Source organism: Narcine bancroftii, chromosome 5 (assembly GCF_036971445.1).
Source record: "Narcine bancroftii isolate sNarBan1 chromosome 5, sNarBan1.hap1, whole genome shotgun sequence".
NCBI classification, from domain to species: domain Eukaryota; kingdom Metazoa; phylum Chordata; class Chondrichthyes; order Torpediniformes; family Narcinidae; genus Narcine; species Narcine bancroftii.
This window is the reverse complement of record NC_091473.1, coordinates 112,241,532-112,257,002: the sequence shown is the minus strand read 5'-3', so window position 1 is coordinate 112,257,002 and position 15,471 is coordinate 112,241,532. Positions and strand designations below refer to the sequence as shown.

The following is a 15,471-nucleotide window of genomic DNA, read 5'->3' as shown; positions in this document are numbered from 1 at the left end:
TCTTGTTCTACCTACTTTGCAATCCTTAAAGCATTTTGGTCAAGTGTGAGGTGCTACATTTTGGTAAGTCAAACCAGGAATGAACTTGTACAGTAAATTATAGAGCCCTGTAGAGTGTCTCAGAAATTCAAGAACAAGGAGTGCAGATGTACAACTCCAGGAAAGGTGACTCAGGTGGATCAGCTGAAGAAGGTACCTGGCTAAGGTGAAGTCGGTATCATAGGTACCAAGGTTGGGCCCTCATTATCCAACTGTACAAGGTGTGATAAGACTTAGATTATTATGTGCAGCTCTGGTTGCCCAGTATAGGAAAGAGACTGAGGAATGGTACAGAGCAAATTCACCAGGATGTGGTTGAGGTAGATCTTGAGGTTGGATAGGCTGGGTCTTGATTGTCTGGAGTGCAAGAGCCTGAAGGATGACCTTAGAAAGATTTATAAAATTATAAATAAACTGAATGTTCGTAGTCTTTTACACAGGGTAGATGATTCTAGAACTATAAGACATAGGTTTCAGTGAGAAGGGATGGATTTAAGAGGGTCATGAAGGACTACTTAGAAGGTAGTCCATATCTGGAATGAGCTGCAAAAATGCAGGTATAATTACAATGTTCAAAAGGCATTTGGACAGGAAGGATTTGGAAGGATATTGAGGTCACAGATGCCCTGTTGTTCTCACTGTGCTGTTATACTTCCAAGAAGAATATAAGAATGCATAGAATACAGGAGTTGGAGGGTGATGTTGAGACTGTTCAAGGGATTGGTGAGGCTAAATTTAGATTACTGTGTCCAGTTCTGGTCACCAAATTATAGGAAGGATTTGGTACAGACCAAATCCAAATTATTTGGTACAGACTAGAAAGGCCAAGATGGCCAGTTTCCATGCTGTAATAGTTATATGGTTATAACTGAGTAGACAAAATATTTAAAAATCTAAAATGCACTGTCTGGAATTTCAATTCTACGCCACTTCATTTTTTTTTAAATCAGCATCATGGAATTGGAAATCAATTTATTTCGCAGGCACTTTGGAGAATGCCCATTATTGTTAGCTCCTAGAATAGACGTACTTCTGCAAACCTTACAAGATGAATGCTGACCAATCACTTTCGCCACCATCCAGCAAATCAGCCCCCTCCAACCTATCAGTTATTTTTGAGGCAACCCTCTCCAACACCTTTGATCCCTCACCCCCTGATCTGAGGCCTTCTGCAACCCTACAATTTTCCTCTCCAAGCCACTCTCTCCTGAAATCCTTTAGTCTATTTACCAGTTCCCTCCCAATTTCCAGCTCCTCCTGCCCCATCAGCCACAGATGGTGCAAAGGCCAATGTTCTTGCTAGTCTCCAACCACCGCTGCCAACAGACAGCAACAACTGGTATCAGATTCCTAGATGCACCCCAACCCTCAAAACCAAGACTCTAAAGCAGTGGTTCACAACCTTTTTCTTTCCACTCACATACCACTTTAAGTATTCCCTCTGCTATAGGTGCTCTGTGATTAGTAAGAGATTGCTTAAGGTGGTATTGCATTGCTAGGAAACGAAGAGATGTCCACATAGTACGAGGGTGAACCAAAAACTGACTATTATTTGAATTTGCCACATTACCCCTGTGAGAAACGCCCACTTCCAGTGACATTTGCGCTGGCTTCTGGAAGTGACATCAGTGCTTTGCTGCGTCACTCCTCAGCTGAGGATGCACCACATGGAAGCGGGAGGTTCCCTTAGCTCGCACGTGGCGTCAACCGCAGATTTCTTCTCGGTAGTGAGGGAGGCCCCACACCATCTTGGGATGGCTGACTGTGGCGGCGATTCAGCTCATCCACCCGCGCTGTCGCTCGACCCACTACAGTATGTGGGTGGAATGAAAAAAGTTTGAAAACCACTGCTATTGACTCGTTATGTGCACGGTTTCATAACTCCAAAAGAAATGGGCCAATGATAATTTTTCTCAAAATATTTCAGTCACAATTGGGTCTAGAGCGGTCCCTTCCCACCCACACACCACCTTAAGCAATCCTTACTAATCTCAGAGCACCAATGGGATAGGGAATACTTAAAGTGGTATGTGAGTGGAAAGAAAATTGTTGAGAACCACTGCTCTAAAGCTTTGGGCCTCAGTTGCAATTAAAGTTTAATGCAGTTAGTCATAGCATTTGCTCATTCTAATACACCCTAACGAATGCACTAAATTCCAAGGAAACTGTGGAACTGAAATTCATTCCCAGCTGTAATACAAAATTGCAGAATCACAGAATGATCGTCCAACCACATAGAACCAGCTGCTTCTGAAATTCAGTTTGACTGACTTCAACGAACTTGAATTTGGTAAGTGAAGGTCATTTACAGCTCCATCTATATTGCCTGTTAAGAAGTCAAATTTATTGTCTTCTGATTGCATAAATACAATCTGAAAAACAGTAGACCCTTTCAAGCAAGGAAAATGCCTGACTGTAAAGGTGGAGGTTCTCCACCCTCACGCCTAGAGACACAAGTTTTTGAAGGCACCATGGCCAGTTCTGAGGTGCTGAATCCAACCCTTCTCAGGGAAGGATAATCAGTGGAGTGCTGTCTTCTGTCACCTGACTGCAAGTGGCTGGTTAAGGCTGGGCTGATGATGCCATCAGCATCTTCCCACTCACCCCTCTCCCTGCATGATCCCCTCAAGGCAGAGGCAGCAGTGGGAGTCATCAGGGCGTTGAGGGCTGGTGCGGGCCTTCAAGGGGTGGCCAGTGCAAGCTGAAACAGCCTTACCAGGCAGCTCTCTGTGGCTCAAAATGTGGCAGAACAATAGCTGCCTTCCCTACCCATTGTCTCCCACGCAGCTGGACCTGTTCTGGGAATCACAGAGCAGTTCCAGCTATGTGGGGGAATTATGGTAGAGAAGACGGCCATTACTCTCCCGCATATTTATGATGGGTGGCATTACGGCACCAGTCGCCCCACTTCATTCGGATCTAGAGGGCACTACGAGATGCCACTCAATATCAATGCAATGCAGAAGCAGCCTTTTAGGGCTACTCTATGAAGGGTAAGTTTTAAGTTTTCCCTCCGTGCTTGTAGCCGGCCTCCAGGCAGTGGCCTGGCATGAAATAGCCTAGTGTTGTCTGGTCCTCAGACACAACACACTTACAGACAAACAATATATTCATATATACAAATAAATAAATAAATAGATAGATTTTGTCTCGTGAATACAAGAGTCTTGGATGGCTAATGTGAGCAGTTCCAGCAAATGCATCTGATGCAATCTCTTCCTCTCTGAAGATATTGCTAGCATTAAAGAAAGGCACTTTCCTTTAAATTACTATTCTACTTTCTGGGCTCGACCCTTTTTAAATCAAAGCAATTCCCTGTGGAAGAATTTTAAATCCCAGTACAGCAGTCTGCACCTCTTCACGAGTACCTCTTTGTATATTTTCCTGGAACCTTTATCACTTGTTTGGAGGCCTGTCATTTGAGTTCTGGAAGTCGTTCAGCATACTGTTCTCAATTCAATTCAGAGTCCCATTCTGCTCTGCTATTACTAACATTGGGAGCATAATGGAATATCCACAGACAAAGAGCATTATGCTGGAAATTAGTTGCAAAGGCCTTTCTAGTGTTTTGGATTTACAAGAACAATTGTCCTTTTTTATTGCTTCAGTCTTGGAAGAATGCTTCTATTGCTTAAAAACTCCAAGCTACTATGCATTAAAACATATTATAATGAGAAAAGGCATTTGAGTTATTGCAATGCCATTGCTCTGAACTGGCAAGAGTCTGACCCCAATTTGAGAAGCTTCATAAATCAAGCCATATGAAGCCCAGTATCTGGGCAGCATCAGTAAACCTAATCTGGAGGTAGGGTCAAAACTTTTTTCTACATCCCCACTAACTTTTAACCTCATGCCATAAAGGGAAAACAGTTAAACTTGCAACTGTAAATGGCTAATTCTGTTTAACAGTTTTTTGTCTTGGGGGAGTTTTCTGTGATAAGGATTACTTCAAATAAAAGAAAAACATCCATTCAGAAAAAAAACCATGTTACCAAAAAATGTTATTTTATATTTAAAGAAATTAAACATTTAGTAAGTTTAATTACAGTTTATCTCAAAATGAAAAACCCCTTCAGGTTTATGTTAATATATACACAGTTTTGTCTGTATTTAATTCTGATAAATAATGTACATTTGTGGCCTGAAATTCTATTTGGAAATCAGGCTGAAATTTGTGGTTTGGGTATAATTGAATGCAAATGATGTATGACGTATGATTATTTGTGCTATTTGTTTCTCCAATGGTTTATTAAGAAGTGTGGGCAGACAAGATGGGAATTATGTTTACTAGTTTCAGAATGCTTGAGAGTACAGTTCCATAAACTATCGAGCTAAGTGCAAGCATATGGATATAAAATATTCAGAGTGATGGAATAAGACAAACAAATTATGAATGAGTAAACCAAACACCACACTTTGTTGGTCAAAGAATTGTGTGTTTTTTTTTCCAGGAAACCGGATTCATCAAGAATCAAAGATAATTATCAAATTTCAAAAACTAAGATTAGAATAATTTTTTTAATATAAATAAAGAGGAAAGTTAAATAAAGAGGAAATGCTCTAACATTTTTTTATATATGAATTAGCTCAGGCAAATTAGTCTAATTTGTAATACAGCAGATTAAAGTTCATAGACCTGATTTCCAAAGAGCTATTTTCCAATGGTTTCTCTGAGCTTGCAACACAAAGACATTTCTATGCACTGTTGACAATGAGAAGAATGTAAAATCTATTGAGACTCAATGAACTTCAAAATAAAAGCAATTAGACCAGGTAAAGTAAGATAGCTACAGGCGTAACACAATATTACACAGGGAAATGTTCCCATTCTGATCATTTAATACTTTTGAATGTGCCTGGACCTTTTATTTGTATTAATTATATCCCAAGCTATGCAGTTCTAGAGATAGATTTTCAGTTGAGAACCAGGAGGAGATTGTGAATCCAGAATTGTCAGCAGCTTTCTCAAAGTTCATTTTTTGTTTACTTTCCCCACAGTAATACAAGTCCCTTCTGTGGCTAATGCATTCTTGTCCTCTGTAACTTACACTGTGTTTATCCTGGAACCCAACCAACATTTCCCTCTATGACCTATGCAGTCTACCTTGCGTCTCTCTGGTATCTGTTTATTATGCTATTCACTTCTGATTAAATGCTCGAAACTACCATATGCCCTTACCAGCTATTGATAACACTTAAAACCCAGAAAATAAGGGTGTAAAATGATTTGCCAAAGTTACAACGTGGAGAGTATTATGTTGCTAACTGGGTGATACAAGATAGGGTGTTGAGAAATTTCATTACTTGAAATACAGATTGCAGTTTATTGCTGCATCCTTACAGCAAATAACTTTTAATACAGCAAAACATGATTCGAGGATAAATGATCTAGGAGCTGTGCAACAGGAAACAAAATACAGCAGGGTGCTCTCTTCTCTTTTGACTGTACAAGGAAAATGAACAATGAATTCAGGCTGTAAATACTTTACAAAACTATTGGAACTTGAAACGGGAAAGATTAGTCCTTCCTGACATTCACCTTCTGACTACCGCAATATAAAGCTCTTCTTTCTTTGCCATCTCATTTATGAGTTGGAACAGAGAAGGACCTATCAACCACATGTTAAATATAATCAATTGGGATTAATGTCCAATCATAGATGCCTTGACCAAAAGCCCCACTAGGCACTTACAAGTGGAGCCAGAAGCAATGGCCATGAATATGATGACCATGGGAATTCATAAGGAATTTATTTTTTTTTTTTTACACAGAGAGCTTAGAACTCACAAGAAGTTGTTGAGGCAAGGAAAATCCAGAAAGGATACAAGGATGGAGAAGGAATTTAAGGGGCAATTGATGAGATTTTTAAAAAATCAAGAGAGGGGGCAGGAGAGTCATGTGAAGCTCAAACATCAGCATGGAATAACATTGAAGAGAATGGCCAGAATATTTTTGCTCGAAGTATCTTCGAAAGAAATGCCAGTGTCACTCCCACCACTACTAAAATGCCACAAAATGTGCCAATACTGATTTGCAACCCCCAACTTGTAACCGAAAAATAGATTGTGAATTTATTGTTGCCAAAATAAAAGACTGAAATACATTTCACCTTCAACAAAATGGATGCTTAAAGAAATCTGGATTCCTTAATGCAGACTATAGAAAAGCAAATGAAATATTTTGTCACTTACTGCCAAATACAACATAGTGTATAGAGAGAAGGAGGCATGTCCTGAAAAGAAAGATTTCCTGAAAAAGAAATGAAAATAATTCATTAATCATCAGGTCTTCTTATGCAATATGCACTTAACATGGCAAAGTGTTTACTTACCCAAAGTTCAAATTATGTAGAGAGAAACACACTGACAAAAGTCAGATCAGCCTCAATGCAAATGATATGCAAAAAAAAATGTTTTCCCATTCTCCTTAGGGTTAACAGCATAAAATCAGTCTCTTGTAAGTCCAAAGGAGACGGACCAGGAATAGTCCTGGGATAAGAAGGTCATCCTTCTAAGAGAGTCTAAACAGTTTGGGTTAGTATTCCTTGGAGTTTAGGAGAATGAAGGGTGACCTTATTCAAATATTTGAGATCCTAAAGGGGTTTGATAGAGCAGATGTTTCCACTGGCAGAAGAATCATGAACAAGGGTCATAGTTACAAAATAAAGGAGCGGTCATTTAAAACAGATGCATAGAAACTTCTCTCAGAGGGTAGTGAATCTCAGGAATTCTCCACTGCTGTGTAAAGATATATTATTAGATACATTTAAGGTGGAGATAAATATATATATCTGAAAGATGAACAGATTCTGGCATGTTGGAACAACATAGATGAGGGAAATCAACAAGTCTGATTCATAACTTCCAGGAAAAAATATTGGCTCAGAAATGGAAATGATGCTATCATAAATCAGCCATAATCATTTTGAATGGTAGAGCAAGCTTAGACATTGACTGGCCTAGTCCTGCTCTTGATTTATTTTGTGTTTTTATGTTTAGATAACACGTGAGGCTATATGGATGTGGCAATATATTGAGTGAACCCATAAAACATGTGGTGAGTGGGTAGGTAGATTTTTGGCATTTGCAGAATATCGACTAAATCCCCTGATTCAGATGGGAGCCATTATTGGTTGTGAAGGGAATCGAAGAGAGAAGCTGAGGAGTTATGGGTCTCAACTAGAAACAGCTGTAAGTTTGTGGAGTCATTCCTGACAAGTGGAACCTGCAAACATTACATAGAAATGGTGGAAGCACGAGGCCTACAAAAGCAGACAGATCAACCCAGGTCATGAGGAAACTGATTATGAGCTGATGTTGTGTATATGGACTTTAAAAGGCCAAATTGGTTGTTATCAAGCTTGAAACCCACCACAGACCACAGCAACTTGGAGAGAAAATTGATAAAGTATCAGAAAATAAAGAAAAGTTGGGAACCATTATTTTTCAGGCTGAGGAAAGTATTGGGACCATTGCTTTCTTTAATATTTAACTACTTGGACACAATTACCATATTTGAAATTATCTTAAGGTCTATTCAATTGTGAGGATGATAGTTATAAACTTTAAGAGATTAAAGAGAATGAGCAGAGAGATGGCAGATGAAATTTCATGCATAAAAATGAAAAGTGTCCTTTGTCAATGGGGATGAATGTGCAAAGATAATTAAAAATAGTTGAATTATTTAATTTAAAATAATTAAGTCAAGTTGAGAAAGCAGATTTAAAATAAATATACAATTTTTTCACTTTATTCTTTAACCATATAAAGTATAGAGAAGCCATAATTAGTCTTTATAAAACATTGGTTCACCATGGCTGGAGATTGCTGTCAGGCTTTGGGCATCACACTTCATTAAAGATATCAGAGTCTTACAATGGATACAGAGATCTACAAGAATAACGACGTTGCCAGAGGTGTTGTAATGGCAGTGCTGCCGCTGGTGCGGACCCACAGGAAGCGGAGACACAGTGCTCCCGCTGGGTCCAGTCGCCCAGTATGACTGCCATCAACTCCATACAGGCTTTGAACAGCCCCTTAAAGGAGCCAACGCTAGGTTTATTTAAAATCACGCGCCTGCGGGGTCTGGTCCCAAGATGACAGCACCTATGAACAGCAGCAGCCACCAGGGGTTGCAGACTCCAGGGAAGTGGACGACCGGCGCAGGGCACCAGAAAATGGGGAGAACACTCCCTGTCTGAGGGGAAGCAGAGGAGATGACCCACGGGATGGTGAACATGACGGTGGACCAGTGAGGGGTTCTGTGGCTGAAGGACCCACACAGGCAGCAAGATGCTGGTGACTCAAGGCGAGGAACCCGCGGAGGCTGCGGCCTACTGGAGACTGGTCTCTGACTGTAAGAGGCAATTCGGGCAATTTCTGCCAATGGCAAATTTGTCTGCTTTACAGCAAATTTGTGTAATATGACACGATTTTTATTATGTGACAATAAAGTGAATCTTGCATCTTGAAGAATAATTACAGGAATGACAGTTTATAGTTGCATGAAAAAATCTGGAGAATTAGTAGTGTTCTCCTTGGAACATTTAAAGTTCATAGTTGACGTGAGAGATTTATTCAACAATCATAATGTGTCTAGGCAGGGTAGATGGAGAGAGATTTTTCCTTATGGTTAATGGGTCAAGTATCAGAACACATAAGATTTTTTTTAGCATAAGATGCAAAAGTGCTATTCGCAGAAACCTCCTTTACATACTGAGGGGTTAGTAGGCAAAGTCAGTGTTGGAATAGATTCAGCTGCAGTGTCCTAAAAGGGATTGGGCAAATATTTGAAAACAAGCAAAAATAAGGGCGTTGGAAAGGAAACAAAAAAATGGAGTTGCTGAACTTGGTTTGCATGGAGCTAGTATTGGCTTGATAGACTGAATAGCCTCCTTTAATGAGTAACTTCTCTAGAACTCTGCGATTTTTTGTTTTGAATATTTTATTTATGATCTTCCAGTCTTGAACTCCAACAGTTATCAACATTATCAACTCTGCGATTCTGCACCAGATATCGAGTCAGGTCCTGTGTCTTACGCTATACTTGCCAGGGTGCTTCTTTTCCTCTGACATGCATCAGAGTTATTGTAATGTTCTGTCCATTCACATAATGGATGAAAATCTCTGGGAAGTGTGCCTGTGATCTATTTGCACTAGATTTAGCTGCCTTTTGAATGTTTATTTATGTGTGAAATAGAAGCATGCATTTAGAACTTTAAGTTGTAAAGAACCTGTAATGTAGAAAAAAATTCCTTGTACATCATGCACACAAAGGGTGCAACTCCAGAACAAAATAGGCTGGAGGGAGAAACTAAAAATGCAGTCAAAATGATGGATTAAAAGGATAACCTCAAAGGGCATGAGGTTGGGAAGATTAAGACTGAGGCGGATGAATGAATTGCCATCAATGGTGGAGCAAAAGGGGATGGAGTGATCAAAGGCAGGAGATAGGTGGTTTCACCAATCAGGAGGAAAATATAATCCCAATCACAAAGGGCTACAATGCTCGATAACTAAACCACACATCTTTCATTTAAATGAATAAGAATTCAAATGTTAGGTGATAAGAACACACGGCATTAAAATTGAAAAAAATTATAATCAGTTGACTCCACTGCCTCTTGTAATCAACAAAGTTTTGCAATATTTTATAATTAGATACTATCCCTACCACTTAAATCAAATGCCATTGCAATTTTTAAAATGGTTTCATAAATAATCTAAGAAGTGATCCCACATACTTTATAAGTAAAATTGGGCAAAATGTAAAATTGACAGTCTTTTGAAATATCAGGTATTTTTGCTTTGTAGGCAAAGACAATTTTGACTCCACCACATTCAGTAATTGTGGAAGGGGGTGAGTGACTGGCAGTGAGACGGCACACTAGGGCAACAGCATAGCAAGGCTCTATTTCATATATTCCTAAGCAACAAAAAAGATCCCACCTTGCTTCCTGAACCTTGCTTTCATTGCCTCTGCATTCAAAGTTCTCGATGTAACCCAGGGAACAGTTGATAGTTGAAAAATTTGGATTGCAAATATCTAGAAAGTGTGGCCTCAGACGACCGATGGACACTTTTGCAATGTCAGTGAAGGACTGGCTTATCGCACATCCAAAGATGAAGCAACCAACTTGTCTATACAGAGCGGCTACGTAGGGGTTGCGGATAAAGGACTTGGAGCGTTCTTTCATGTAATGGATCCGGTAGCATTCTCCTGACACTATCTGTTAACAAAAACAAACAAAATTATTACGGGGTCATTCAATTTTTCCTGAGTATAAACAATGCCATGCAAAACTAGATAGGACAATAATGAGCATTATAGAGGCTGACAATTTTTTTTTAATGCAGATCAGGGAGGGGTTAAGAGTATCTATTAGACTGTCAGAAAAAAATATTCCCCACAGCAGCTGAAAACAAGTTTGAAAGGAATAAAATATGAAGCAAGAGAAACCTTTCAAATTCTCATTTAGAAGCTTAAAGGCTCATTGGAAAATGCAATTCAACAATTTAGTTCAAAAAAAGGGATGTATACTTTTAGCCACAATTTAAAATCATAATCGGATTGTGGTGTTGTGCCATTTTGTACTGAAAGTGCAGAGAATTCTTCAGGAACAAGTAAACAATACTCAGAGAGTACAACAAGAATAACCCTAATCTCGACGTTTGAAAAATATTACAAGGGCAGAGCATGTAAAGTGGTCACACTGGAAGAGAATGTTAATAAGATCATTTTGGAACTGATACAAAGGAGTAACGAAGTGAAATAGAAGGGTAACCTATCCAACAAGATGAGATGAGCTTATCGTGTACACAAGTCTGATGTGCACACACAATGAAGTTCTTGTTTGCTTTAGCTGCACACACTATAAACAACAAGTATAATTAAATTAATGCAATGCACCCCAAGAGGAAAAAAAAATTAATATAAAAGGAAGCTTCAGCATAAATGAGAAAGAAAGAGAGATTGGAGATGAGATGCTGGTCTGCAAAATCAGAAGAGTCAAGCACATATTTTTGAGGAGAAAAGTGAGAACATCAGATTTGAAAGAAACTTGGGGAATTTAATAAACTAACATAGGAGCCAGGAAGACAAGTTTCAAAGAAGAAGTATATTTTGATATACTCAAAACAAACAGGTGTGATTAATACCAGCTCCCACATTGAGTTATTCTTCTCTAAAAACAGACCAATAATATTAAAAATAAATGACCTGGAGGAAAGACTGCATTGTTTACTGCAAACAAGCTTCAAGAAGGATCGTAACCCTTCCCTCTAGGAATGCAGGAGTTCATAATGTGATTAACAGCAGAGCTGGAATGTGGGAACCTTTTTATATTTTTGTTTTTGTAAGCAATCATCCATTATCTGCCAATTAACTGATTCATCCAATCGTTTTACTGTCTGCTTGGCTCAAAGAATCAAAGAGATTAGCATAAAGGACAGAGCTACTTTTGGCTGATAATATTGACATACAGTAATTTGCCTGTAAAGAGCATACATACTTTAAAATAACCTGATATCCAGATGTAAAAATTTTAGTTTCCTGATAGAGATTGCTTCCACTCTTGAATCTGGAAAGTATATACAACACAAATTACAGTGGTTTTAAAACCAAGCTGTTGTATTACACGATTATTTTTAGGTTTCCTGACCAATTACCTGAATTAACCGGGTGACAATTCACATGCGGTCAACTCCTATATTTCAATTTCAGTATCAGAAGGGCATTCCAAAAAGCAAATGATGGAGGTTGAGTTGGGAATTCAGCAAAAAGGATTAGCAGAGAGGAATGTAGATGCTCAAAGGCTGAACCTCCACCTGATATGATAGAAGCCTCTTTTACACTTGCATCCCACTAAATTGGTCGTTTTGTGTCCTAGAATACTGGCATTTTTGCTGTTCACACTTGGCCACTCTTAACTGGGACACTGCATGCGTTCACACTTGTAAGGAGCCATCTCCAGGGTTAGGACCGTTCTACCCTCTACCGGTGACATCATGACACACTGAGCGATGGTAGACCTGCCCTAAATCCTGATCAATGTATTATGATCTTATATTTGAACAAAATTAATCATGCCTAGTAATAACATAATTATTCTTTATGTACAGCACAGTATGACCCCCTTCAGCCCCTGCTGTTGTGCTGACCTATATAAACCCTTATAAGGGACCATGGGAAAGTGCGAGCAATAAATAGTAATAGCAGAAATATTTTAAACAGGATATAAAAGTTGGTAGCACTGTAGTGCACAATTTATAAGACCGTAGGAAAGTTGGTAGCACTATCGCACACAATATATAAATATTGTGGGGAAAAAGTGATGGCCCTCCCAGAATTCAGTGCAGAAGAGAAAGGGCTATATGCATGGCTGAATGCATGGAGCACTCATGGAGGTGTTTCTTTGCCACACAGCATTCTGGGAAGTCAGGTTCGCCATTGCTTTTATAAATTGTGTGCTATACTATAGGGCTACCAACTTTCCCACGCTGTTTAAAAATTGTCCACTATTGCTATTTATTTCCTCTCTCTCTCTCTCTCTCTCTCTCTCTCTCTCCCCCCCCCCACTGTGACTTTTCCATGACAAAGTTTATACCTTTATTTTAATCTTTTCTTCCTCCATGTTCCTGCACTCATGCAAAAACTTGGGTCATGTCTATCCCAGAATGCAATTGCTCATTCTACACTTGCCTGATTGCAACTCCAATGTCGGCAAACGCCAGGGATTGTACTAGGGGTTGAGGACATCAATCTCCGGTGTGAGATGACGTCATCTCACGCTGGTGTTGAGAAAATTTTCCTTTCATACTAGACCCTTTTTAGACCGATTGGCTGTTAATTCCTGGGACCACTTGCAAGTGTAAAAGGGGCAATATTAAGATCTTTGAAACATTGTTGTTCTATATTGTTATGGAAGTTGTCAATCCTGTGGATTAAGTGAAGCCTCCTGCATGCTACCCTGTTCTTTTATTTTTTAAATATTTTTATTGAGTTTAATTAAAAAAAACCTGTGTACATAATAATCTGGCGAATGGCCTCAGTTATATCATATAAATAATGTATATAAATAGTAAATCAAAAACATAGCCATCAATCGTTAGTTAACTTAATCAAAACATTAAAACTAAGATTTGATTGAATTAACAATTGACACTTTCTTCATAATATATCAAAGATATTATTGAAAAGAAGAATAATCCCCCAGTGAGGGAGAGAGTAAAAAATAAACAATAAAACATGAGACAGAAATTTTTTTTTAATAAAAAAGTTATAAATAAAATTCCCTTATATTAAAAAGGGAATTTATACTCCTCAGATACTAACTTCATCTTCTGCAATATATACCCGGTTCTGGCCCTCTCTAACTTAGAGGACTGTGTGAATCATTCCCCACTATTCTAACTAATGTTGCCCGTTATACTCCTATTTCTACTGATGCTGGTATTGCTCCTGCCAGTTCAACTACAGTACTGCTGTTCCCAGTCTCCCAAGTCTTCAGCTGACACCACAGGTAACAAAGTATAAATGGTGCTCAAGTTCATCTGATATATCACAACTCAAAGATAATGATCAAATACATAAATCTCCAAATTTGCCACATTTCTGTTGGCACACAGTTTCTTTTGGGCACCATGGTTAGCGTTGCAGTTAGTGCAATGCTGTTACAGCGCCAGCAATCGGGACCGGGATTCAAATCTGGAAAGAGTTTATGTTTTTCCCATGTTGGCCTGGGTTTTCCCCGGAGACTTTGGTTTCTTCTCACCATTCAAAAACGTACCGTGGATTGCATGTCAATTGGGTGTAATTGGGTGGCATGGGCTCATAGGCCGAAAGGGTCTGTAACCGTGCTGTATGTCTAAATTTAAACAAGAACTGTGAAGAAAGCAGCGAGAGATGTCAGTCAATACTGTTGGGATGTTTCTTGCCAAACATTGCGCACTTGCTGCATTCCTCCAAATAATGTCAAGATTCAGGAAGTCTGGGAAACCTGAGGACTTGCAATTAAATTGCAAAAGCTATATTAATGTTTCTGTAATTTATAAATTAGTATAGTAAAACTGAAAATGTATCCGAGGGATTTACTGGTACACAGACTAATACTATTAAGTCGGTAGGATTCCCAGCAAACTGCAGATTTAACAAAAATAGTTAGAGGACCATAAAATTAAATTTAAAATATTGTACAGGGACTAATTTTGTTAACAAAATCATTGACAATTTTGTCCTTTTTTAGCTTTTTCCGGAAAAGAAATCTCTTCATCAAGAGAGGAAATGTTACATTTAGTTAACACATGACAAACGCGGTCTGTAGTTCTGTAAAATACACAACACGTGTAGGAAACAGATTGTCAAATTGTGAGTTCTGCCATTACTCATACAATTAGTATTTCTAACTAACTTAAATGATTTGATGTTAAGTGTTTCGTCAAGGACGAATCAAACTTTTTCAAATGGTTACACTATGATCTTACATGAAGGTAGTAACAAGAGGCAGTGTTGTTGGCAAAGACTAGACTGGCAATACAATTATGTTCACATGTGTACCCCTAGGACCACTAGCTCTTTCAGTAGTGACTGTACACATTAGTGTCAATATCTTTATTATTCTTTGTTGATGTAGGAGCAAAACTCTAACCTTTCAACCATATAATCCAAAATTGTTTTGTATATTTTGCAGTTTCACATTTCATACTTATTAATAGTGTAAATCTGATATTTTTTATTATTTTCACATAATTCCCTGGTTTTATGATAGTGAAACAGAATGGAGGGTCAGGAAGTAGTTTTAAAACTACTTTGATAGATAGGTCAAAAAAATATCAGGAATCTAAAGGGAAATTGCTGACCAGTCTCTCATATGGAATTAGGATTATTTTTCTAAAGATGCCAAGTACATCAATCAGGAAATGTTGAAAAGAAGAAAATATTTGAATTTCAGGAGGAAAATATAGTTTTTCTTAAATCACAAGTGGCTGTCAGGCTATTAATTAAGATTAACAGCAAGTCTGAAAACATTTGACAAGAAACAATACAGGTTGAGTACCCCTTATCCAAATACATGAAATTCAAAATGATCCAAAATCCAAACCTTTTTTCGTCTGTGGACACACAATACACACTACGTAACAGAGTTCAGAAATCCCAATCGGAGAACGGGACATAGCAGATGTAAGTAGTGCATTATTGAGTGTAGATTTTTCAATATATGTCTACATCAGTTAATTTGTGCATATGTAAATATTTGTATTGAAATGTGAATGCATGTATCGTTAAGTCTAAGCAAATGAGTGCATTTTTTAATTCTGAAAAAAAAATCCAAAATCAGAAACACTTCTGGCTCCATGCATTTCGGATAAGGGGTACTCCACTCATAGTCTCAGATATGCAGTATCCTTGAAAAATCAAGTTATTGCAGATACTGA

The 15,471-nt window shown here is 38.4% G+C and overlaps 1 protein-coding gene across 2 annotated transcripts in view; it reads right to left on the bottom strand.

Moving 5' to 3' along the window:
* plpp3 (phospholipid phosphatase 3) overlaps positions 1-15,471 on the bottom strand; it is a 169,454-nt gene that overhangs the window by 63,838 nt on the left and 90,145 nt on the right. For both annotated transcript variants that reach the window (XM_069938791.1, XM_069938792.1), the window contains exons 3-4: positions 9,988-10,268; positions 6,232-6,289 (exon numbers count right to left, since the gene is read on the bottom strand). In XM_069938791.1, coding sequence (XP_069794892.1) covers positions 6,232-6,289; positions 9,988-10,268 — 339 coding nt within the window. The remainder of the gene's footprint in view (positions 1-6,231; positions 6,290-9,987; positions 10,269-15,471) is intronic.